The sequence below is a fragment of the Sorghum bicolor genome, chromosome 9 (assembly GCF_000003195.3).
Source record: "Sorghum bicolor cultivar BTx623 chromosome 9, Sorghum_bicolor_NCBIv3, whole genome shotgun sequence".
NCBI classification, from domain to species: domain Eukaryota; kingdom Viridiplantae; phylum Streptophyta; class Magnoliopsida; order Poales; family Poaceae; genus Sorghum; species Sorghum bicolor.
Genome location: NC_012878.2, coordinates 47,808,961 through 47,834,890, shown reverse-complemented (window position 1 = coordinate 47,834,890; position 25,930 = coordinate 47,808,961). Strand labels below are relative to the sequence as shown.

Here is a 25,930-nt window from a genome sequence, read left to right as displayed (position 1 = left end):
CTGGCGGCTACCGCAAACAGAATCGCAGGCGTGGTCAGGAAGTAAACCAGTACAGGGATCTCCGATACAATATCCCTCCCAAAGACACCCGGAACCGCATCAACAGGCGCGCCACGGAAAGAGCAGTTCACGAAAACCTGCGTCGCATTGAGTACGATGCAACGCACGGTCCTCCGGGCTTGAGACAATTCTCTTCACACCTCCGCCAGGTCGTGTGGCCCCGTAATTTCAAGGTCGAGAAACTCAAAAAATACGACAGCAAGGAAAACCCAGAGAACTGGATCACTCTTTACGAGATCGCTGTCCGATCAGCAGCAGGAGATGAGCACGTCATGGCCAACTACTTCCCAGTAGTCCTCGACCAGGCTGGTCACCAGTGGCTCCTAGGCCTGCCCGAGGACTCTTTCGACTCCTGGGAAGAACTTCGCTAAGCTTTCATCGACAACTTCATCGCCACCTGCGAGCAGCCTGGGAACAAGTACGACCTCGAAAGGATAAGGGACGGGAAAAACGAGCCTCTGCGCGACTACATCCGACGATTCTCGGATATGCGCCTTAAGATCCCAAAAATTTTCCACGACGAGGCCATATCTGCTTTCATCAAAGGGCTGCGCTTCCATGAAGCACTAAGGAACAAGCTGCTGCGCAAAAGACCAACAACGATGGTCGAGCTTCTTGCCACGGCTAAAAACTACGTCGACGCCGACGACGCAGAAAAACTCATTCGGGATGATGCGAGAGGACCCGAGCAGCCTCCTCGACGAGACGATAGTCGTGGTCGCTTCGACAACAAGAACCATCGTCGCCCCGACAACCGCGATCACAGGGAAGGTTGGGACAGGCGGCGCGATAATCGCGATGACTTCAGAGGAAAGCGCCCCCGCGACCACGACCACGAGGTGAATATAGTCAAGCGCCCCAACGGGCGGCGGGACTACCAAGAAGACTACAACAAGACGTTGAAGGGACCATGCCAACTGCATCCAAAGTCCAACCACACCATGGAAGAGTGCCGCGTCCTCAAAAGCATCTATACGCGGCGGGCTGCTCAAGACGACCCCGCCAAGAAAACGGGAAACAAGACGGGCGCGATCACGAAGACGAGGACGAAGACCAGGATAGGGACCCACGACACCAGTATGTTAGTCCTACTGACGTGGTCCACTCCATCTTCGGGGGCAAGGTCTCCATCGAGTCTAAACGAGAAAGAAAGCTCTTAAAGAGAGTCTGCCTCGACATAGACAGCACGGATGCCCTGATCGCCGATCCAAAATTTCCTTCCTGGTCGCACAGGGAAATCTCCTTCAGCAGGAAGGATCAGTGGGCTGCTATCCCGGAGCCAGGTCGCTTCCCTCTAATCTTGGACCCTTGCATCAACAGCATCAGATTGGAGCTCGTGCTCGTGGACGGAGGAAGTTCCATTGACATCCTCTTTCGCAACAGCTTGCCCGTCCTCAAGATATCTCCGGCACAGCTAAAACCCTACGACGCTCAATTCTGGGGAGTCTTGCCAGGTCAGAGTTCAGTGCCCCTCGGACAGATAACACTGCCTGTCCAATTCGGCACGTCCGACCACTTTCGAACAGAGTTCGTCAACTTTGTGGTCGCCGACTTTGATGGGACTTACCACGCTATACTGGGCCGACCATCGTTGACAAAGTTCATGGCAGTTCCACATTATTCATACCTGGTCCTCCAAATGCCTACAGAGAAGGGCGTCCTAACCGTCAGAGGCAATGTCTACACTGCATATACTTGCGAGGAGGAGAGCTTCAAGATCACTGAAGCAATTGATCTTTCAATTCGCATGGCAGAAATAGCAGCCCAAGCTGCACAGGTTCCTCCCGACCAGCTCCGACTACCCGAGCAGGAGACCGCCAGGAAGAATTCAAAATCCAAGGAGTACAAGGAAGTACAGCTGGTTGAAGGCAGCCCCGAGAAGACGGCCCTCATCGGGGCCAACCTGGATCCCAAATAGGAAGACGCGCTCGTCAGGTTTCTAAGGGACAACGTGAGCGTTTTCGCATGGAAACCCGCAGACATGCCCGGCGTCCCACAAAACCTCATCGAGCACTCCTTAAATGTCTCGAAGACCGCAAGACCCATCAAGCAAAAGCTGCGACGGTTCGCTCGTGACAAAAAGGAGGCTATTAGGACAGAAATAACACGGCTTCTAGCAGCCGGATTCATAAAAGAAGTGTATCATCCCGATTGGCTCGCCAATCCGGTTCTTGTACGCAAAAAGAATAATGAATGGAGAATGTGCGTTGATTACACTGATCTCAATAAACACTGTCCTAAAGATCCTTTTGGTCTCCCTCGCATCGACGAGGTGGTCGATTGAACGGCCGGATGCGAACTCCTCTCTTTCCTATACTGCTACTCTGGTTATCACCAGATCTCGCTAAAGGAAGATGATCAGATCAAAACGTCTTTCATTACTCCTTTCGGCGCATACTGCTACACGACCATGTCCTTCGGACTCAAAAACGCCGGAGCCACCTATCAACGGGCCATCCAGCAATGCCTCCACGACGAGATTCGTGATGACCTCGTCGAGGCTTATGTAGACGACGTCGTCGTCAAAACAAGAGACGCAAGCACCCTAATCGACAACTTAGACCGAACCTTTAAGGCACTAAACAAATACAAGTGGAAGCTTAACCCCAAAAAGTGCATCTTTGGGGTCCCTTCTGGTCTACTACTCGGCAACGTCGTCAGCCGCGACGGCATACGACCGAATCCCTCAAAAGTCAAAGCAGTGCTCGATATGCGACCACCCAAGAATGTCAAGGACATTCAGAAGCTCACCGGATGTATGGCCGTGTCTTGCCATGTTGTATCGGTCCACGACCCATCAAGCCGACAACAACTTATTTTTATCAACATTTTCACCAAATGCTAAAGCATTTCATCATTTTCACCAATTGTTCACTATTTTCATAAATATAACAATTAACATTATATATATATACAAATTACAACTACACCAATAGTTTATTTTCACGTGGCCACTATGGGTCGTGCCCGTATCGTGCCGCGTGCCTGGGTGATGGCCCAGACACGGCCTGGTCCCATGGGCCGTGCTCAGGCCAGACCAAATCGTCGGGACAAGAGCCGGGACACCGAGCCACGAGCTACATGGCCATGTATAGCGATAGGGCGATTGGGGTATGAATAGTAACGTTTATTGAATTGTCATCATGGTGGAGATAATGTGTTCAGCATTTCAAATCCCCGTATGACATGGCGATGCGAGCAAATAAAATTAAGGCCTTGTTTAGTTGCAAAATGAAAAGTTTTTGAACACTGTAACACTTTTTTGTTTGTGGTAAATATTGTTCAATTATGGACTAACTAGGTTTAAAAGATTCATCTCGTGATTTACAAGCAAACTGTGTAGTTAGCTTTTGTTTTCATCTATATTTAATGCTCCATGCATATGCCGCAAGATTTGATGTAACAGGGAATCTTGAAAAGTTTTTGGTTTTTGGGTGAACAAGGCCTAAGAAAAAAAACTCGTTGGTTGACAGCATGAGAGAGGATGGAAAACAGTGAACAGAGCCAAAGACTTTCGTTTGGGCTTATCAGCCAAATCTGCCAGTCATTCAACAATGTTTTTCAATCACAATAAATCAACCAATACTTTCTACTATAGCTTATCAGCCAAACCATGTGAACATATTACTCAACCTCTCGTTCGCATTTTCTCATGTAGCTTGTTCAAATCACGGCCACTAACGATTTCATTTTTGTTGTTATGTCATAATATGAAACATGACCTAAACAGTAAGCTACTGATTTTTTCTGAGACCCAGACAAAGGCCTTATTTAGTTGGTGAAAAATTTTAGGTTTGTCTATTATAATATTTTTATTTGTATTTAATAATTATTGTTTAATTATGAACTAACTAGGCTTAAAAGATTTATCTCGAACATTACAGACAAACTTTGCAATTAGTTTATTTATCTATATTTAATGTTTTGTATATGTATTTAAAGATTTGATGTGACATAGAATTTTTTTTTATAATTTTTTAAAACTAAACAGGACCAAAGAAGGTCACATATATAAGCACGTATTTACATTTATAAACGAACGTATGTACATACATCTTATTTGTATAAAGACTTTTGAATAATTGAGTTAGATTAATAAATCTCGAGACGACTAATAGATACCTCTTTCTCTTTGTATCGACGACAGTCCAATAAAATAGGTGAGCATATGACAATTGATAACATGAAAGCTATTGATTTTGACGACCGGTAGATACCTCCTTGTATGGAGCAAGTCAAGATGAAAGCTTCGAGTGCGACCGATTTCCACCAAATATGACGGCAACCAGCACTAGTATAGTAGTTGTATGCATCACTGAGCTACCCCGCTGCGTTGACGTCCAGTTCTTGCCTCGCTGGTCGCTGGTGGGCACAAGCACAAAACCGGGGTCGCCCTCAGTTGCCCTCCTCAGCATCCAGCAGACGACGACGACCTCACCCGCCTTCCAATGGCGCCCCTCTCCTGCCGCGACCTTCCGGCCGCTCGGCTCCCAACTCTCCCCCGCCGTGCCACCACCACCCACACACAGCTCCCCTTCCTATGCGGCCCAGCCCCTCGCCGATGGCGATCATCACTCACCACCGCAGACAAACTGCGGCTCCCCTTGGCGGCCACGAAGGACGACGCGGCGGTCGCCTCCCTCGTGGGCCGGCTGGAACACGACGTCGCGAACGCCCAGTACCACCGCGACGACGTTCTGCTCGAAGAAGAAGACGAAGAGGAGGAGGAGGAGGAGGAGGAAGAAGAAGACAATGACGCCGCCGCTCGGCGCCGCGGCGCGGGGAAGAAGCACCACCAGCTGGAACACGAGGAGCTGCGCAGGCGGTGGCGCGAGATCCACGGGTGCGACGACTGGGCGGGTCTCCTGGACCCCATGGACCCGCTGCTGCGGTCGGAGCTGATCCGGTACGGCGAGCTGGCGCAGGCCTGCTACGACGCCTTCGACTACGACCCCTCCTCCCGGTACTGCGGCAGCTGCAAGTACCCTCGGCGCGAGCTCTTCTCGCGGCTGGGCATGCCGGACGCGGCGCGCGGGTACGCCGTGTCCCGGTACCTGTTCGCGACGTCCAACATCCGGTTCCCCAACTTCTTCCCGCAGTCCCGCGCGGGCGCCCGGATCTGGAGCCAGAGCGCCAACTGGATCGGGTACGTGGCCGTGTCCACGGACGCCGAGACCGCGCTGCTGGGGCGGCGCGACATCGCCATCGCGTGGCGCGGCACCGTGACGCGCCTCGAGTGGGTGTCGGACCTCATGGACTTCCTCCGCCCCGTCGCCGAGGAAGGCATCCCGTGCGACGACCCGGAGGTGAAGGTGCTGGCCGGGTTCGTGGACCTGTACACGGACAGGGACCCCGGGTGCCGGTTCTGCAAGTACTCGGCGCGCCAGCAGGTGCTGGCGGAGGTCCGCCGCCTCGTGGCGCGGTACGCCGCGGCGGGCGAGGACGTGAGCATCACGGTCACCGGGCACAGCCTCGGCAGCGCGCTGGCCATGCTCAGCGCCTACGACATCGCGGAGACCGGCGCGAACGTCGGCGTGGGCGTGGGCGGCGTGGGCACCGCCGCGCCGGTGTGCGTGTACTCGTTTGGGGGTCCGCGGGTGGGCAACGCGGCGTTCAAGCGGCGGTTCGAGACGGAGCTCGGGGTGAAGGCGCTGCGGGTGGTGAACGTGCACGACAACGTGACGCGGATGCCGGGGATCCTGCTGAACGAGGGGGCGCCGGAGGTGGTGCGGCGCGTGGCGGAAGGGATGCTGCGGCTGCCATGGTGCTACACCCACGTCGGCGTGGAGCTGCGGCTGGACCACAAGCGGTCGCCGTTCCTCAAGGACACGCTGGACCCGGCGTGCTACCACGACCTGGAGGCGCACCTGCACCTCATCGACGGGTAAGCTAGCTGTAACCTGCTGCCGCTGGGGTGGTAACCTTCTCGATCTCTCTCTCTCTAGCTACTCCATCGTAGTACGTACGTACCTACTAACACTAGACAGCGTCGCCATCGTCGCTTGATTGCTCGATGGACATTTGACACAAGAAATTAGGTTTGGGGGTGGGATCTTGAGACAGGCTATCATGATATCATCAGGCCGCCAGCCCAGAGGACACGTAAGATGAATGAAATTAATTCGTGTGATTAGACGGCGATACATGCATGCTAGTCACTGTTAAGTGCGTGCAAAGGACAGGGCACCTAGCAATTGGCTTTGGCCTGACCCTGACCTCCATTTTTCTATGAGATGATGACTCGAGTTTTTTTTTTTTTGATAGAAACGTGCGCGCGCCTTTGGGCTGTGCAATGATTTTTTTCAAATAAAAAAAGTGATTAGGTTTAGTTTGGAGACAAATTAAATGTGTGCATGCGATGTTCCAGCCTACATGCGTGCCGTGTAGATTATACTAGTATCAAATTAATAGAGTAGAGACGATCATCGAATCGAATCATGGGGGATCGGAGGGGAGCCTACATGGTCGCAACTAACAGAGTAGTAACAGATATGACAGCCTAGTCATCAGATTTTGCACAGAAAGGATGAACAAAGGATCTGATCCGGTCGTAGTCGTACCCCACCTCCCAACCGATCCGTGCAAGACGCTACAGTACGTAGCTGGTTCAACAAGCACAACGCGCGCGACAAAGCTGGACACACAATTGTTTAGAGAGATTCCAGGCTGTGAGTGAAATTATCAATTGAAGTTGGACGGGACCATGCGTAATCTTGAGACTAAACGACGCCTCGTTGTTCGTATTCAAATACTTCATGTACTCCTATCATCAGCCACGTCTTGGTACCCTTACCTTAAAAAAAACAGCCGTCTGGCGACTGGCGTCTGCTGCGGATCTCGTGGATCCGGTACAGACAGGCAGACAGCCAGGCTGACGGAAGGTAACTCCTCTTCCTTCTAAAAAATGGTACTACGGCTATATTTAGTTGCGAAATTTTTTAGCAGTTTCGTTTTTACTTGACAAACATTATCTAATCATAAAATAACTAAGTTTAAAAGATTTATCTCACGATTTACAGATAATGTATGCAGTTAATTTTTGTTAAAAAATTAAGTTAAAAACTTGCAAAGTGCATTTTTTTTACCGAGGAAGTAAAAGTTTTAGTGTAGACCTCAGCAGATTTGTGTTTATAAATAGATATAAAGCTTATTCGCTTAGCTGAAAAGTTATAATTTAAAATATTATTTTCTAATTTATTGTGAAATAAAAATGCTACGGAATGGCCGGAAAAGGTCAAGCATAGTACACCCAAACGTACCCCGTACCGGCGTGGTACGAGTCCGATCATTATCGGCATGGCAGATTGGACAGGCTGCCGCAAATTTATTACCGAAGCATGTGCCTCAGCGTCTGATCCATCGTCATCCACACTGATTCTCCCGTAAATAAAATTAAGTGAGTGTTGTGCAGGTACCACGGGCGCGGTGAGCGGTTCGTGCTGGCGAGCGGGCGCGACCCGGCGCTGGTGAACAAGGCGTGCGACTTCCTCAAGGACCACCACGGCGTGCCCCCCTGCTGGCGCCAGGACCACAACAAGGGCATGGTCCGCGGCCCCGACGGCCGATGGGTCCAGCCCGACCGCCACGGCTGCCACCTCGACGACCACGACCACGACCACGACTACGACCACGACCACGGTCACAACAAGCAGCACCACCACCGTCGTTACGGCCAGGACGACATGCATTCTCATAAGCCAAAGCACATGCATGAACCTTAGCTACTATATATAGCTATAGCTCTCTCACCGTCACCGCCCCGGCCGGGGACACCAGTTGTTGTTCGTGATGATATGATGCCGTGCCGCCGCACTGACATGCAAAGCTAGCTAGCCGCGGCGGAGCTGAAATGAAATAAATACGCATGGGATCTTATCTCTCGATCCATCATATGTCATGTGTGATCTGAACGTGTATTATTATTGGTGTTACGTACTCTCCGATTCATTGTGTGTAGAAAGAATTAATCACCACACATGGCATACTGGACACTGATGAAGTTCATGGCAATTCGGTAGAGGCTCATGTAGTCGTGTATCGAAATCGTCTCTTTCTCTAGCTAGTTCGGAAATAGTACAAATTAGACCCGCAAGTATACGTTTGTAGGGACTTTATCTATCTATATTGGCTCATGATATACAACGATATTAGAGATAGAAGTGGCCTTGACACTGTCCATAGCTCGGTTGCCATCAGCACGCACAGTGACAGCTACTGCCTTCGCCGCCGCCGTCGCCCAAAAAAAGAAGTCACTATACATTTATCCTAATATAATCAAAATAAAGTTTCATTAATATTTAGGATGAAACTATTAAAAAATATCAAGTTTTATGAGTACGTATACTTATAGAACTTGATAATGTTTTAATAGAATTCATCAAACCTAAAATGAGTTTTCTTAGGACAATTTGTTGGTAGAAAGAAAATAATTATCGGTAGAAGCGATGGTTCATTTGTTGTGAGAAAAAATACTGATAAGCTCAAGCGAACAAGCCGTTCCAGCTTGTTCGTCATGTTCGCTTGAGCTTATCAGCTGAATTAGTCAGCCATTTAGCACTGTTTTTTTCTCACAACTAGACTTTGGATCATATACAAAATGAATTGTGGCCTATATACGGTGTTGATCTCCATCAAGAGATTGACTTTTCGAAAAAAGTATTGGCCCATAAAAGAGAGAGCCATTGACCCTCTTACCTATTGGCCCATTTCTATGTTGTCGCAAAAGCTGTGATACAAAAGTGAAATCGATCTACAAAATTTGTATGAAAATGACAAAGTCCATATATGTGTGCACTAGTACAGGACACATTCAAAGTTTGTCATTTTCATATCAATTTTTTTATATCAATTTTGCATCTCAAGTTTTGCAATTAGTGATGTGCAAAGTTTTGGCTTGTTTTTGTTTCACTTTACGAGAATGTTTTGTTATGGGTTTTCACGATTGTAAGTGCCATCGAAAGCCCGTTTGCTTGTCTAAAAAACTATGGTTGAATGGCAAGCAGGACGATCCATTAAAGAAAAATATTCGACGTAAAACATCTATTTGGTGGAATCATGGGAAAAAAACTTGAAAAACATTGTTAGAACTTTTGTTGCCTAATTTAAAAAATAACAAGAACAATACTGTAGGTTTTGTATCGATACGACGTTTTGTGTTATGATATGTGTAAGATTTTGGTGGGCAGGGAAAACGCCACTGGCAAGTGGCAACCATTTTGTCGTGTGGTATATACTATATGCCTACCCTGTAGTTGGGCTGTAGTAGACTAGCAGCGTTTCCATAAAAAGAAGAGTCGTGCGCCCTTATTAATACGTACTGTACATGCACGTCGGCTTGTTTGGCTCGATTCGATGCATGAGCTTACGGCGGCGTCAGTTGGAGTGAGCGATCGATCGATCGGTGGCGGGCTGCTTACGAGTTGTGGAGAGACTCAAGTTAACGTCGAGACTCGATCGAGAGATACCCAGATCATGCATCTGCACATAAGCTCAGCTCGATCGAGCAACTTTGCCACACAAACATATATAGCTAGAAGCCGAATGGCTAAACAAGAGGAGAAACGTTGTATAAGGCTTCGTCGCCTTTTGCACATACAGGGATAATGATAAAAAGCTTGTTCGCTAGAGATTATCGTGCAGTACAGCGTTCGTTCCACAATCCAAGCGGACACCACATTCTCATACTAGTTTATATTAGAGCAACTCCAACAGATATGCTATTTATGTTATCTAGGCTACTTTTACAATTTTAGAGCAAAAATTAAAGTCCAACAGGTGTGCTATCTGATTTGCTAAAATAGCAAGTTTGCTATTCCTAAACTTTTGCTTGTCATATATAGCATGTCGTCCTCACTAGCTATCCTATACAAAGGCTGTTGTAGAACTTTATGTTTTGAGTGAGTTTTTTATTTTACACAATGGCTAAATCTTGTAGTTTAGAATATAATTTTACCTAGTCTTTTGGAGATGCTCTTAGTATATATATATATATATATATATATATATATATATATATATATATATATATATATATATATATATATATATATATATATATATATATATATATATATATATATATATATATATATATATATATATCTTCTGTTTATTAATGTACGTACGTATGATCGGAATACAGAGCTTGGATTTTGCGTAATTCAGAGTAATGGCATGGAGCATAGTACTACATATAGGCTGAAAGCATACACGCGTACACATTGAACACTGATGATGGACGACTTACGGATGGCGTAGCAGTAGCTATATATAGGTAGGATCGATGAAGCAGTATCATGCATGCATGTCTTGGTAGGCTGATCTGCGCTGGGAGTGTGCGTGGGATGCACACGGGTGGTTCACGGGCACTTGTGCTTGCCGTCGTGGGTTGTCATGTTGGCGTAGCAGGGGCAGACGACGACGTCCTCGTTGCCGGAGGTGCCCGGCGGGACGCAGCCGCAGCGCTGGCAGCAGGTGCCGCACGCCCTCAGGCACATCTTGGGCCGCCCCGAATTGCTGCACCGGTACGAGCAGCTCGCGCCGCAGTCTGCTTGCGTTCACCCAACAAACATCAATATATACTAATATTGTGATCAGCATGATGCATGATGCATGCATGCATGTGCAGAGCAAGAAGAGACATATATATATGCTAGCTAGAGTCACACGAATGTAATGCAGCAGGGGCTTGCTTACCGATGGCGTCAGCCTGTCCATGGGGAGCAGTGGTCTGCAGTGCACAACGCCAAGAAACCCAAACCAATTAGCACGAATTGCGTGCTTAAGCATCGATCAGAAGAGAAGCGCTTTAGTTAATTAACCAATGCAAGCTCGTGTCTGTACGTGCTCTCACCTCCACGAGGAGCAGGAGGACGACGAGCGAGAGGGAGAAGAGCAGCCTGCTGGTGCTGGCCTTAGCCATGGTGGAACCAAGCTTTTCTTGCTTGCTTCGTTGCACGAGAGAGACACGGATGACGGATAGTACGGTCGTTGCTAGCTATCTCAATGCGAGAGAGAGGCGAGGAGGGAGCCTGGCTGGCTGGTGCGCGCGGAAGCCCCAATTTATAGGCCGACCGCCGGCGGTTGGAGAGGAGAGGATTCCCCGGACGAAGACGACGCACACTGGAACAGTGGGCGGCGGCACGCTCGCTGTGCACAGTGCACGAGCTCGACGTACCCACACACACACGCCGTTGGTGTGATCATCTCTCGGCGACAAGGTCGCGAAACCAGCTGAGCCGTCTCACTCGGTGATCCGCTACTAAGAGCAAGTCTAATTGTCGCCACACTTGATCTACCTAGAGTGACATCGACACTTACTAATTCGTACTAGAAACTTGTTCTGCAGCGCCGGAAGATCACGTCTTTGATTTGAAAAATTGTCACTCCGATCCGTCCCTAAATACAGGTAGCAAATTTAGGACTAATAGCGAGGCGAAAGTCCAACATGCCCCTCATTAATCGCCTAGGAGCATTCTTGATTGACTTACTTGTCTGCTGGCTATTAAGGTGTACTACCAATCAACCCATTATAAGCAGAAAAGGAGGTGAGATTGTCTCATACACAACTCAAAGCCACATATGGGAACCAACAACCCTCTTCATGGCGCTCGTGTTTTCATATGCCATTAGAATTTAGTGCTGTATTTTTTTTTTTGGTTTTTATTCTTCTCTCACCTATATATATGTTAGCCCTCTCTCTCTTGTACCTGTTGTTTGATATACCTTTAGGTTTAGTCTAATGACATAAATGAATCATGTTAATGATATTATATAGATGATAACAGAGTTAACAGATAAGGAGCTGAGAGGTAAGGTGGGGCACATACATGAGTAGTATTTAAAATGTGGGTAATTTAGGAACACACATATGAGTAATCTGATTATTTTTTTTATAACAACAAAGGTAAGTATAATTGTTTTCTATTACTGAAGACGTAAGTTAGTTTAGATAAATATTAATAATGAGACACTTGCTTTAGATTAGTATTCTTAATAATGGTAAAGATGGGTATATAAACTTAAGGTTCCTTCATACCATTTTTCATAATTTACATAGATGGGCAATTTAGACGAAGATTTAGAAGAGGGTCACTTTAGATTATTTTTCTACGGTGATAGAGGTGCGCCTGTGCACATCCAGATATAATTCAGCGGTTACTTCAAACTATTTTTCATATATATATATATATATATATATATATATATATACAATAACTATTATTATTATTATCAACGATGATTGAGTTTATCAAATTGGTGATATGATCATTTAATTTTACTAATTGTAACAATCCTGCAAGAGGACATGAGTTTTGCATCTAATTTTCCACCTCTTTTATGGGTGGGCTACTATAGTTCTATATTATTCCCTCCATTCCAAACTATAAAATGTTTGACTTTTTTTACTCTAAGTTTGACTACTCGTCTTATTTAAAAAATGTGTGCAAACGAAGTTAAATTAAAATCATTCTTGAAGAACTTTTATCAATAAACCAAACCACGACAAAAGAAGTAATATTTTGCACAAATTTTTAAATAAAACGAGTGGTGAAAGTTGGTGTCAAAAAAGTTAAATGTATGGATTGAGTACATGATAGAAGCCCAGTTTGGTGACATCAGGAATCGACCAATTGGGCTGATAAAACTGGGCTCATTAGTTATTATCCAATTATCAGATGGTAATCTTTTTTTGAAACAATTATCAGACGGTAATTTACTAGTACAGTAGTAAGTATGTATCAGTCAACGGAGTCAGAATACTAAGGTTCGTGCGAGAAAGATGTCCGATGGTCGTGATTTTAGTTTTTCTCTCTTGCTGTATGTCGAGGTACTTAATCAACTCTAACTAATTTAGGCTAATTCGTGTTCATTTCGCTGAAATTTGACTTATATTGATTTTTTATGAGAGAAAAATAATTTCTTCGCTTACTAGTGCCGAAGAACAGAACCCTAACTGATCCTAAAAGAAAAAAACATGTAGATTCCCTTCCTCATACTACAGTTTGTTCTTGAATCGAGAATTGAATTCATTTGTTTGGGAACAGGATATTTTTATTGGTCCCTTGTAAAAATGAAAACAATAACTTTAATCACCATCTCAATGTCTAGTTGACTTGTAAAATTTATTGGGTATGACTATATAGTGTACTTTGGAAACCTAAACAATTATGAGATCCATTCGAAGAACATGGCACTGTTACAATGTCGGTGTATTGGATTCTTTAGCACTAAAATTAGCAAATAAAATTAGTGTTAGTAGATCCAAACAGATTACTAAGAGCAACTCTTAGAGTTTGGTTATTTTTATTGTAGATGCTATTTTAGCATTTGTATAGCAAAAAATAAGCTCCGACATATGTGCTATCTTATTTTGTAAAATAGTAAGCTGGTTATTCCTTAGTTTTCGGTGGCCATATATAGCCAATCACGGACACTTGCTATCTGATTTTATAAAATAACAAGGATCTCTTCTTTTTTAACAACTTTTCTATTTTATAAAATGGTTAAGCAATGCAATTTGACAACTAATTTTAGCTAAGCTGTCGGAGTTGCTCTAATAAATATGTTAATTAGAGTCTATTTGGATTCATTATCATTAAAATTAGCTAGCTAGCTATTTTTTAGCAGGGGTTGTTTAAATCCACCTAGTAGTAATATTAATAGGTGGTTGGATGGTGGGTTGGTATATTAGCACTTATTAGCAACTCTAAATCTACTAATGGAACTAATAGTTAGTAGCCCTCCAACTAATAATTAGCAACCTCTTATTAGATGGATAACTATAAGTTCCTTAAGCAGATTTCGAGATGCTAATAGGTGCTAATATATGGCTCATACATACACACCTTTTGAACTCACAGTCCATACATCTATTAGCAATTTAGCATATGTGGATCCAAGCACACAAACATACCCTCCCCCTTGGCTAAAAATTAAAGCTAGCTAATTTTAAAGGACGTTTGGATAGAGATAGGGATATAGATATCCCAACAAAATAGGCACGGGCCCTGTTTGGATACTCTAACTAAGTTAGATGTTAGAGTTATTCTCTAACTCATGACTAGCCCTCAACTAACTCTAGTCAAAGAGATGTTTGGATGCAAGGGTTAATGTATTTTTCTAATCATTTAGCTCTTTTCCAGCCAAATTTGGTGTGGCCGGCTGTTGTGTGGCCTCCTCCCGCTCATGGCTTCGGCTCACGGTGGGCGATATAGAGGGAGGCCGGAGCCCTTCACACGTCCAGGGAGGAGCTCATCGCCATCGCCCTAGAGGATGGCTCCGTAAAAGTCCAAGCCCTGGGAACCCCTCCACCGTCGGCGCTTGCGAGTTGAGGTTGAGATCCACGAGTCCAGGGCCACTCAATGACAGCTGTGAGCCCCACATGTCGAAGCCATCACCGGCCATCGATGAGAGGCAGCGGCGAGGCGAGCTTATGACGGTAGCACTGGTTCCTGGGAGGCGGCGGCGCAGCTGCGGGTTCGTGTCGTGCGTGGGGATGAAGAGGAACCGGTTGCGTGACGGGAGCTGATCCCGTGCGACAAAACAACGCTTTTCCTGTGGGCCCCACCTCAAATAGCCCCAAGTAGCCCAAATAAGCATCTCTTTGGGAGGATAGTTTTTTGTGTGGGTCAGATAAAAATAACCCCAATCTAACCCTCATGTTTGGATGCTTTAGGCTATTTAAGTACTAAATAGCTAAATCTAACTCTAATCCATGGATCCAAACAGGGCCACTGTAACACTTTCGTTTGTATTTGATAAATATTGTTTAGTCATGAATTAACTAGGCTCCAAAAATTTGTCTCACAAATTATAGGTAAATTGTACAATTAGTTATTTCTTTTATCTATGCTTCATGCATGTGCCGCAAAATTTGATGTGACGGGGATTATGAAAAATTTTGCAATTTTTTTAGAATTAAACAAGGGCTTAGTACTTATGTGGCTCGAGGAGTTTGGTAAAATAACCTCCTATCTTAATTTTTTTGCAAAAAAAACTTCTTCAATGGTGTAGTAAAAGAGGTACTTAAAGGTAAAAAATTATAAATTATCCAACTCATAAGTTTGCGAAGCGGAAAGAATTCCCTATCCCTCGTAAAAGACATGATCGGCTCTAGTAAATTAAAAAACAAATAGATATGGACCCTACTATAATTTTTTAAATTTTAAAAAGCTATTATATGTTACAGTCGAAGAAGGACAAAATTTAAAATTGCTATTTTTTATTAACTTGGTATATTTATTAATTTAGCAAGTAGATTATACCAAGATACATACCTTGATCCGATTTTTCATTAACATTTGCCAACCAAAATCAGCACCTTCGGATTTCTTTCCTAGAGCTGACTTGCCGGTCACGCCGGTTCGCGGCGCGGGACGAACCATCCCAAGTTCCGAACCGACATACCGAAACCGCCTCAGCAAGTTCGACTCGGTCAAACCAAACGATGCCGCCTCGGATCCGTCCATCCACGAATAAAAGTGGTCCCCACGTGAGCGAATGCACACGCGTCCTCGCCACAGCGCGTGCCCTCGTCGCACCCACCGTCTCTCGCTACGCCGCCAACGCCAACGTCCACGAATAATCTCTCCATCGCACATCCACGCGGGAAGCCAAGGGGGGGCCATGCGAGATGACCATGGAGAGCGGCGAGAGGCAGCTCAAGACGTGGGTCTCGGACCGGCTCATGGCGCTGCTCGGCTATTCCCAGGGCATCGTAGTGCAGCTCGTGGTCCGGCTCGCGCAGGACTGCGCCTCCGCGGGCGAACTCGCGGCACGGCTCGTCGATCTTGGCGGTTTCCCCTCCTCCCCAGACACTGTCGCCTTCGCGGAGGACGTCTACGGCAGGATTCCTCGCAAACAGGGCACGGCCGCCGGCGCCGGCGCCGTGGGCAGCGAGTACCAGAGGCAGATGCAGGAAGCGGCGGCGTTGGCGAAGAAGCAGAGCGAGTTCAAGTTACTCGCCGACGACGACGGCGAGGCGGCTGGCGTCGCCGCGTCGTCCTGTAAAAGCAGGAAGCGTTTCAGGAAGAAGGGGGTGCCCGTGCCCCAACAGGATGACGAAGAAGCGGCCGCACTCTCCGATTCTGGACGGGACCAGCGGCGGCGGCGGCGGCGGTGCCCGGAATCGGACGAGGACGCCGACGATCTCGGTGATGAGGAGGAAGAGATGAGGCGCGATCAGGCTGAGAAGGCGCAGCTCGAACGGAATATCCGGGAACGCGATGAGGCCAACACGAGGAAACTGATGGATCGGAAGCCGTCCAGGCACGAGCAGGAGGAGCAAGCTCGACGATCCGAGGCGATGGACAGGGGCGACACCTCGGAGCTCAGGCGTCACTCTCGTTACGAGTACCTGAAGAAGCGGAAGGAGGAGAAGATGGGGGAGCTGCAGCGCGTGATCGACGACAACGAGTTCCTCTTCGACGGCGTAAGGCTGACGGACGCCGAGGAGAGGGAGTTACAGCACAAGAAGGAAATCTACAACCTTATTGTCCAGGACCGCCGCGCCGATCAAGACGAAGGCGCAGCGGACTACTACCGCATGCCTGACGCCTACGACGACGCCGCGAACGTGGACCAGTCGAGTAGGTTCTCCGTGGCGAGACGGCGGCACGACGACGATGACCGCGAAGCCAGAGGCGCCAAGGGGAAGGCTTTCTCGGAGCAGGAGTCCTGGGAAGAACAGCAGATCCGGAAGTCTTGTCTGCAGTTTGGATCCAAGGATCGCAGCGGCGCCAGCGATGAATACGAGCTCGTGTTCGACGATGCCGTCGAGTTCGTCAAGTCGGCAGCGGCGATGGCGGGCACGGAGCTGGACGAAGAGACGGACGAACTGGCCGACGAAATCGATGCCAAGGTCACGCTGCAAAGGGAGCTCCAAGACGAGAGGAAGACTCTCCCCGTGTACAAGTTCAAGGACGAGCTGCTCAAGGCCATCGCCGAGCACCAGATCATCGTCGTGGTCGGAGAGACGGGCTCCGGCAAGACGACGCAGATACCGCAGTATCTTCACGAGGCAGGGTACACGGCCAATGGCCTGAAGATCGCGTGCACGCAGCCACGCCGCGTGGCCGCCATGAGCGTGGCGGCGAGGGTCGCGCAGGAGATGGGCGTCAAGCTCGGCCACGAGGTGGGGTACTCCATCCGGTTCGAGGACTGCACGTCGGAGAAGACGGTGGTCAAGTACATGACCGACGGGACGCTCCTGCGTGAGTTCCTCGGCGAGCCGGACCTGGCCAGCTACGGCGTGGTGATCGTGGACGAGGCGCACGAGCGCACGCTCACCACCGACATCCTGCTCGGCCTCGTCAAGGACGTCGCGCGGTTTCGCCCGGACCTCAAGCTGCTAATCTCCAGCGCGACGCTCAACGCGGAGAAGTTCAGCGACTACTTCGACATGGCACCCGTGTTCAAGATCCCCGGGAGGAGGTACAAGGTGGACATCCACTACACGGTGGCGCCGGAAGCCGACTACGTCGACGCGGCCGTGGCCACGGTGCTGCAGCTGCACGTGACGCAGCCCCCCGGCGACATCCTGGTGTTCCTCACGGGGCAGGAGGAGATCGAGACGGTGGAGGAGATCCTCCGGCGCCGGACGAGGGGACTGGGATCCAAGATCGCGGAGCTGGTGATCTGCCCCATCTACGCGAACCTGCCCACCGAGCTCCAGGCCAAGATCTTCGAGCCAGCGCCGCCGGGAGCTCGGAAGGTGGTGCTCGCCACCAACATCGCCGAGACGTCGCTGACAATCGACGGCATCAGCTACGTGGTCGACCCGGGATTCTGCAAGGTGAAGCTGTACAGGCCGCGCACGGGGACGGAGTCGCTGCTCGTCCACCCAATCTCCAAGGCGTCGGCCGACCAGCGGGCCGGCCGGTCGGGGCGCACTGGCCCGGGCAAGTGCTTCCGCCTCTTCACGGAGTACAGCTACAACAAGGACATGGAGGACGAGACGGTTGCAGAGATCCGGCGGAGCAACCTGGCAAACGTGGTGCTCTCGCTCAAGGCGCTGGGGATCAACGACCTGGTAAGCTTCGACTTCATGGACCCGCCGGCGTCGGAGGCGCTGCTCAAGGCGCTCGAGGATCTCTTCGCGCTCGGCGCGCTCAACAGCCGCGGCGAGCTGACCAAGACCGGGCGGCGGATGGCGGAGCTCCCGCTGGACCCCATGATGGCCAAGGCGATCGTGGCGTCGGAGCGGTACGGGTGCTCCGAGGAGGTGGTCACCATCGCGGCCATGCTGTCGGCCGGGAACGCCGTCTTCTACCGGCCGAGGGACAAGGCGCTGGTCGCCGACGCGGCGCGGCAGCGGTTCAACGCGGGCGGCGTCGGCGACCACATCGCGCTGCTCAACGTGTACACCGAGTGGGAGGAGTCCGGGCACTCGGCGCAGTGGTGCCTCGATCACTTCGTGCAGCCACGCACCATGCGGCGCGCGCGGGACGTCCGGGAGCAGCTGGAGGCGCTGCTGGAGCGGGTGGAGATCGAGCGCCGGTCAAGCGCCGGCGACCTCGACGCGGTGAGGAAGGCCATCACGGCGGGGTTTTTCCGCAACACCGCGCAGCTGCGGCGGCAGGACGGGTCGTACCGGACCGTCAAGAGCTGGCGGACGGTGTTCCTGCACCCGAGCTCCGGGATGGCGCGGGTGGAACCTGCCCCGCGTTGGGTGCTGTACCACGAGCTGGTGGAGACGACCAAGGAGTACATGAGGCAGGTGACGGAGCTTAAGCCGGAGTGGCTGCTGGAGATCGCGCCGCACTACTACCAGGACAAAAACCTCGAAACGCCTGAGCCGAAGAAGAAGGCCAAAGCCCATTTGCAGAGTGCAACGGCCTAGCCTAGTAGTAGCCGAGACTGAGAAGCCGATTTTTGCATTGTTTCACGTACTCATCTACAACTACAAACTCTCTCATAAAAAAAATTGGGGTTTCTGGAGCACTTCATATATTGTTCTCGTCTTCCCAGTAGCATGTATACTACGCACAATGGAGCATCAAAATTCCCTCCCTCCGTTTCTTTGTATGAGAAGTATTAGGATTCCGCTGCTTTTAATTATATTTAGAAGTCTTTAGAACCTTGGTAGTTTTCTCGCCAAAATAGATAGATGTCTATAGTATCTAATGGAACTCCATGTGAAAGTAAAAGACGATAAACAGTCATGCTTTAATTTTACAATTATTTTATCTTTCCAGAATTCCGCAGCCGGCCGTGGTTGAATTTAGATCTTATACATATACGTCTATGACTAAAAATACAAAACTCTAATTAAGGTAAAACAGTGATACGGGCCTATTGCACCCTTTCTTATTTTTCTTATTTGGAGTTAAATTGAAATTACAAGGATTCTCTGGGAAACGAAATCATAGGCCCGTAGCACTCATCTATAAACCTGTGACAGATACATATAGCATAAAGAAATATAAATATGACAAACATTTATTGGGGAAAAAAACAACACAAAATATTTGGGACTAAAAGCATTATTATTTAAAAAAGCAACACTAAAGATTTCAGTCCACAAGCCGATTGGCAGTGACCATTGAATAAGTTTCTTGAGCTTGAGTTGGGTTAAAAGAGTTAGGCTTTGTTTAGATATGAATTTTTTTTTGATTTCGCTACTGTATTATTTTCGTTTGTTTGTGGCAAATATTGTTTAATCATAGACTAAGGCCTTGTTTGAATGTTGTCGGATTCATTTCAATCCATGTGTGTTGATGTAGATTGGGGTGGAATTTAGTTCAAGTTCCACTCCAATCTACCTCAACACATGTAGATTGATGTGAATCCGACTACATCCAAACAAGGCCTAAACAGGGTCAAAAGATTTGTCTCACGATTTAGAGACAAATTGTGTAATTAGTATTTGTTTTCGTTTATATTTGATGCTTCATGTATGTACCGTAAGATTCGATGTGACGGAGAATCTTGAAAACTTTTTGGTTTTTGGAGTGAACTAAACAAGGCCTTAAATTATATGTTCAAACGACTACCTTATATTATTTGGGTTAAAAGAGTTAAATTCCAAGTTTCTTCAGCTTGAATTGGGTTAAAAGATTTGGGACCAAAAGCGGTTGGCAGTGACTACGTAGATTATGTTACAAGCAAGCATGCATCATTCATCTCGTGCAATTTTTTGTTGACCATTGCAAAGTATGGGCAATCACCAAGTTATACTAGATGTCGATAGTTCATTCGTAACTAACTGTAGTTATAGTCAATGGATATTTATTACCAGACTAAATCAACCTACAATTCGATAAATCTATCTGATTTAGGACCATCTGAAATGATCAAATCTAAAAAAAAAGAAACGAAAAAGGTAGTGTTAAAATGTTACTGCCAGTTTCCATGCTGCTGCTGATTGCGAGAACCACCTTGTTGGGGATAGTTTGACCCTCTGCCTGGGCCAGACACGCCATAAGGGCCAACCTGCTGATAATTTGGTCTGCCAACTCCATAGCCACTGCCATTTCCACCCCTTGGGCCACCTGTTCCACCCATCCCACCACCAGGGTATGGCGGTGGCCCTCGGCCTTGTTGCGGATACGAGCCACTGCTGTAGCCGCCACCTTGCCCACCACGATTTTGGTATCCTCCACCTTGGTTTCCACCCTGTGGATATCTGTTTGGCCCTCCTGTACCTCGGGGTTTTGTGTAGTTATGGCTTGGCCCAGATGCCATTGGAGCATGAGGGTTGCCCATAGGTTGCCCTGACCTGATCTGTGAATGTTGTTGGCCCGGGTGTTGAATTGGTGGCAAACGAGTATGTGGATGAGGATGCTGAACCTTTTGCCGCTTTGCCGCTTCTTCAGCTTGCCGCTGCTGTTGACGTTTTTTCTTAGTCTGGAATTCATGTGATGATTCATACTTGGGCAAGCTACATTTGCAAACATTAAATATATACAATTAACTTAGGAAAGAATAGATAAAAGCACAATTAAATTGACTTTGAAGTTAGAACAACTTATTATGACACAAAGCTTTGCGAGTAAAAAAAAAGCAATGAACCATACGTGTGAGGCTCAGCTGGCGGGGGATCAGTCCAAAAGTAATCTGCATCAAGTGCATCTTTTGCCGATATCCTCTGAAAAGTGTAAAGGCATGCCAATTCAGGTCTCAAGATTTTAGTCAATTCACATGGCAAATACATATTGATGCTAGGAAACAGTAAGAAGCAATTGTACCTGTGATGGATCCAGTGTTAACATCTTCTCAAGCAGATCCAGAGCATGTGGGTCAAAACTGGGATCACAAACATGTGAGGAAACACACAGGTAGCAGGGCAAGCTACAACATGGTGAATACAAAGTGTAATACTTACTGCTTAAAAACCTCCTTAACACGTCTTGTAATTACTCGAGGAGGCTTTAAATTATTATACCATGGCAATTTCATGACGCCTGGCCAGTTGAACTCATCAGGTGTACCACAAAGCTCAAATATTTTTGTCAGCTGCTCTGGCTGCATCACAAAAACAGAAAACAACAAGGTTCATATTTATAAGTATGAGCTTCAAAATGGAACTAATGGGTGCAGGTCTGTTAATCATAACTATAACTATAATGAAAAAAAAACAATGTTTGGGAGTACACTAGTAATGGAAATGATTGCAGAAACTGATTTTTTTTTTGGTGTGTGAATGGTTGCAGAAACTGATTGGGCATGCATACTATTAAGAGAGGACTGCTGTGCTAGATGGAACGGAACATATTGCAATAATGATGTATATGATTATATCTGATCATAAGAAAACCAGGATGATCCTGAAGCAGATTTCGGGCAAGAATTTGATAGACAATGGCCACTTAGATGCATTGATGTTTCTATTGGCAAGCACACAAGCCTTCATTTTGATTACTCAATCTTCAAACATATCCAAATGTGATTGAAAATCGTCATGACTAGGCTACATGCCTACATGAGTAGGCTTCCCATCTAATCAAGTTAACATGACTTTATAAAATAGAATCTTCCTTTTCTATTACTACCACACCTGTCACATAAAGTTTGTTTCTGATAGCATACATGCTCTAGTTTCTCATACATTCCAAGTTTTTTGTTTATCATCAAAACCCATCCACACACACTTCAGTTATCAGTTAAGACAAAAAATAATAAGTAGGGGAGTACATGGCATTCAAAACATAAAATGTTTGTATGAGAACTGTGACAAAAAATAGTATCTAAAGTTTCCTTCAGTCAAATAAGAGGTAGCATCATAGGTTTTCTAGGATGAGTTAGCAAAATAATACATATCAGAAAGTGCTGCCTACCTAATTTTAAAATAGACAAGTCCAAACAAGGCAGATACCAGAATATTTCTAGGCTTGCTTACTTTATGGGCTTATGGCAGACACTCAGACCAACAACAAACTTATTACAGTTGATAGGAATTGCTAGCATAACTAAGTTGGTGGTTCAGAGATTACAAGAAACCATACCTCATTCTTTCCAGGCAATATAGGCTTTCCATAAAGAAGCTCTGCAAAAATACAACCCACAGACCACATGTCAACTGCTGGCCCATATTGTGTGCTTCCCAACAACAACTCTGGGGGTCTGCAAATCATTAATCCAACAAAATCAGAATAATATACAACTAAGTAATACAGTATATAGCTTGCGTACAATGATGATAGTAGTCTACTAATAGAAAATCTACCTGTACCACAAGGTGATAACACGGTTAGTAAGGTTTGCATGGTGATCATTTGAAAATGATCTCGCCAGGCCAAAATCAGCAAGCTTTAAGATACCATGATTGTCTATCAAGAGATTAGATCCTGAAAGTGAATATATGTTTAATTACAATGTTAGTGAAAAAGACAAGCAAGCCATAACATAGACCCTAGAAAAGGAACTAGTGTGTTCCATATACCTTTAATATCTCGATGCAGAACTTGATTGATATGACAATAGTGTAGACCCATAAGGAGTTGTCTCATGTAGCACTGGTACATAACATACCAGACATATTGCTATCATTAGATCACGAACAACACCTCATGGCAACCAAGAACCATCACACATATGGATGGTTTTTACCTTAACCTGTGGTATGCTGAACCGCATTGCAGGCCTGTCTGACAGCCCGGTCAAGTCATGATCCATGTACTCAAAGACCATGTAAATGCTCCCTTTGTACTTGTTGCCTTCAACTATCCAATATCGCAACAAGAAGATCAAAATTATGAAATAATAAAGCACAAAAAAAAAACAATAGTACTTTTGTTAAGAAACATACTTTGCTTCCCCTGCCCATCTCTCTCTGGCCCTGAAACAATGAACAGTAGCCAATAATAGACTGTCCGAAAACAATTCGCAGGAACAATGCCCTGACTCGTGGTAAATTTTCATTGACAAAAAAAAAATCGTAGTATATTTGTCAAACCTGGCGAGGTGACAATCTCTTTGAGATTGATGACGTTCTGGTGGTGCAGCTTCTTCAGGATTTTAATCTCGCGGATGGCCGTGATAGGGAACTGCGCCGGATTCAATCAATTCAAACGAGTTGAAAGCCACGACAAGTAACGAATTTTACAACGCGAGGCATGAGAAGGGGAAGGGGAATACTTACGCCCTCCCGCTCGTTGTCCATTCGGATCTTCTTCAGCGCCACGATTTCCTTCGTCTCCGTCTCCTTCGCCATGAAGACTTGCCTAGAAACAATTCACTATGACGAGTCAACGCGGCGGCACAAACAAACTGCGCCGAGGCGTAGGCGGCGTGCGGCCGCGCGGGATTGAGGAATTGAGGGAAGATTTTGAGACGCGCGTACCCGTAGGTGCCCTCCCCGATCTGCTCGAGTTTCTCGAAGCAGTCAACGCTACGGGATCCCCATGACGGCGACTCGTCGAGGTTGAGCTGCCCCGGCCCCGCGACCGCCATGGATTCCGGTGCTTTGCAATGCACTAGGGTTTGGGGGGGACGCGAGGATTGGGTTTGGGGGCGGAACCTGCCACGCAAAAAGGGAAAGAACGAGGAAGAGAAGGGACAGGTCGATAACGGCAAAATTAACGGAACGTGTGCTTTCAAGTTTCAAGCCGAGTCGGAAACACGGTTAGCCGGTTTGCGTCGGGTTTAGGCTAGTCTCAATGCATAGTTTCATGGCACAGTTACCAAGACTGTAAACTAGGTAACCGAGCCACAAGAGTTTTATGAGGATGAAACTCCTCTCTCATCTGATGAAACTCCTTCATTTAATGATCCTGCCAAGTCAGCAATTTTGCTTATATGGCACCCTATTTAATGTGCATGACACTCTCATGAAACTTGCATTGAGACTGGCCTTATGCCCACCCAAAAACACAAAACTTTACAAGATTCCCGTCACATCGAATCTTGCGACACATGCATGAAGTATTAAATATAGATAAAAATAATAACTAATTGCACAGTTTAACTGTAAATCACGAGACGAATCTTTTAAGCATAGTTACTCCATAATTAGACAATGTTTGTCAAATAAAAACAAAAATGCTACAGTGTCAAAATCCAAAAACTTTTTGCATCTAAACAAGGCCTAAGTTCAAAAAAAATACTATTGATAACTATAACAATTAGTATGCAATCATAAATTAACTACGTTTAAAAATTCATCTCGTAAAATATATACAAACTATGCAATTAGTTATTTTTTTAATCTATATTTAAGCTTTGTATATATTCAAATATTCAATTTGATGGGGTGAAAATTTTTTGAGTATAAACAAGTTAGACCTTAGCAAGAAGGTTTCTCGGCACTGGCAGGCTCGAGCCTGACTAGAGCCCATATGAAGGCTAAAATTTAGACTCAATTTTCGTGACTGAGTTGGTCCTTTTCTTTTTGTTTATACTCATGCATTATAACAAGAAATATAAAAATAATAATAACTTCATGATAATTATAGTTTATATGTGCATCGTATTTATATAACTAAAAATAACATTTTATGATCTTTGCAAATTTTGTTTTGTAGCCCATTATTATTATTACACCCTTGTTAACAAAGTATGAACGTAGCCTTGCAGACTGTCCACCAGCCACTAAACTGGCCACCAAGCTATTAAGGGTTAGGGCACTCACAATGCAAGACTCTATCATAAAGTCCAAGACAATTAGTTACATATTATTTAAGGTATTTTGCTAATGTGTGGTAGCATATTTATTAAAGAAGGAGATAGAAAAAAAATAACACTCCAAGTCTTATTTAGACTCTAAGTTCATTGTTCGAGGTAATAAATAAGGCCTTGTTTAGTTTGCAAAATTTTTGGGTTTTGACTACTGTAGCACTTTCGTTTTTATTTGACAAACATTATCCAATCATGGAGTAACTAGGATCAAAAGATTCATCTCACAAATTACAGGTAAACTATGCAATTAGTTTTTATTTTCATCTATATTTAATGCTCCATGCATGGGACCAAAGATTCAATGTGACGAGAAATCTTGAAAATTTTTGCGAACTAAACAAGGCCTAATTTTAGACTTTATAATAAAGTTACATTGTGAATGCTCTTAGGGCACTCACAATGCAAGACTCTATCACAGAGTCCAAGACACTTAATTACATATTATTTATGGTATTTTGCTGATGTGGCAGCATATTTATTGAAGAAAGAGGTAGAAAAAATAAGACTTCAAGTCTTATTTAGACTCCAAATTCACATTGTTCGAGGTAATAAATAACTTTAGACTCTATGATAGAGTCTGCATTGTGAGTGCCCTTATACAAAAGTCCGTTGGACATAAGACTATCGCCGCAAACAGCCAGTGGAACTGGTGGGCAAACGTTTAAAGCCCACTAAGGCCTTGTTTAGTTCCTAAAAAAATTTGCAAAATTTTTCAGATTTCCCGTCACATCGAATCTTCATGGAGTATTAAATA

General features: G+C 46.1%; 4 protein-coding genes across 4 annotated transcripts; 2 read left to right on the top strand and 2 right to left on the bottom strand.

The window, feature by feature from the left end:
- On the top strand, positions 4,359-8,035 carry LOC8085080 (phospholipase A1-Igamma1, chloroplastic). The gene is made up of 2 exons (XM_002440997.2): positions 4,359-5,944; positions 7,472-8,035. Exons 1-2 carry the CDS (start codon positions 4,509-4,511, stop codon positions 7,779-7,781), a joined length of 1,746 nt encoding a protein of 581 aa, XP_002441042.2. The 5' UTR covers positions 4,359-4,508; the 3' UTR covers positions 7,782-8,035.
- On the bottom strand, positions 10,188-11,091 carry LOC8085079 (snakin-2). Its single transcript, XM_021448331.1, has 3 exons — positions 10,913-11,091; positions 10,756-10,789; positions 10,188-10,606 (listed from the first exon to the last, which is right to left on the bottom strand). Exons 1-3 carry the CDS (start codon positions 10,979-10,981, stop codon positions 10,419-10,421), a joined length of 291 nt encoding a protein of 96 aa, XP_021304006.1. The 5' UTR covers positions 10,982-11,091; the 3' UTR covers positions 10,188-10,418.
- On the top strand, positions 15,646-19,002 carry LOC8076847 (pre-mRNA-splicing factor ATP-dependent RNA helicase DEAH1). Its single transcript, XM_021448330.1, has one exon. It carries the CDS (start codon positions 15,695-15,697, stop codon positions 18,899-18,901), a length of 3,207 nt encoding a protein of 1,068 aa, XP_021304005.1. The 5' UTR covers positions 15,646-15,694; the 3' UTR covers positions 18,902-19,002.
- On the bottom strand, positions 20,216-24,077 carry LOC8076846 (cyclin-dependent kinase C-2). The gene is made up of 12 exons (XM_002439692.2): positions 23,843-24,077; positions 23,642-23,723; positions 23,456-23,546; positions 23,309-23,338; positions 23,110-23,222; positions 22,943-23,015; positions 22,727-22,847; positions 22,506-22,623; positions 21,386-21,525; positions 21,249-21,306; positions 21,078-21,148; positions 20,216-20,941 (listed from the first exon to the last, which is right to left on the bottom strand). The coding sequence occupies exons 1-12, from the start codon at positions 23,950-23,952 to the stop codon at positions 20,398-20,400; spliced, it is 1,551 nt and encodes a 516-aa protein (XP_002439737.1). The 5' UTR covers positions 23,953-24,077; the 3' UTR covers positions 20,216-20,397.

Excerpts from the sequence above, each read along its gene's own strand:
- LOC8085080 (XM_002440997.2), top strand. The coding sequence starts at position 4,509 with ATGGCGCCCCTCTCCTGCCGCGACCTTCCGGCCGCTCGGCTCCCAACT. Across the intron at positions 5,945-7,471 it reads CACCTGCACCTCATCGACGG|GTACCACGGGCGCGGTGAGC; the intron begins GTAAGCTAGCTG and ends AGTGTTGTGCAG.
- LOC8085079 (XM_021448331.1), bottom strand. The coding sequence starts at position 10,981 with ATGGCTAAGGCCAGCACCAGCAGGCTGCTCTTCTCCCTCTCGCTCGTC. Across the intron at positions 10,790-10,912 it reads TCCTCCTGCTCCTCGTGGAG|ACCACTGCTCCCCATGGACA; the intron begins GTGAGAGCACGT and ends TGTGCACTGCAG. Across the intron at positions 10,607-10,755 it reads TGGACAGGCTGACGCCATCG|ACTGCGGCGCGAGCTGCTCG; the intron begins GTAAGCAAGCCC and ends GAACGCAAGCAG.
- LOC8076847 (XM_021448330.1), top strand. The coding sequence starts at position 15,695 with ATGACCATGGAGAGCGGCGAGAGGCAGCTCAAGACGTGGGTCTCGGAC.
- LOC8076846 (XM_002439692.2), bottom strand. The coding sequence starts at position 23,952 with ATGGCGGTCGCGGGGCCGGGGCAGCTCAACCTCGACGAGTCGCCGTCA. Across the intron at positions 22,624-22,726 it reads GTTATCACCTTGTGGTACAG|ACCCCCAGAGTTGTTGTTGG; the intron begins GTAGATTTTCTA and ends AATGATTTGCAG. Across the intron at positions 21,149-21,248 it reads TAACACTGGATCCATCACAG|AGGATATCGGCAAAAGATGC; the intron begins GTACAATTGCTT and ends TACACTTTTCAG.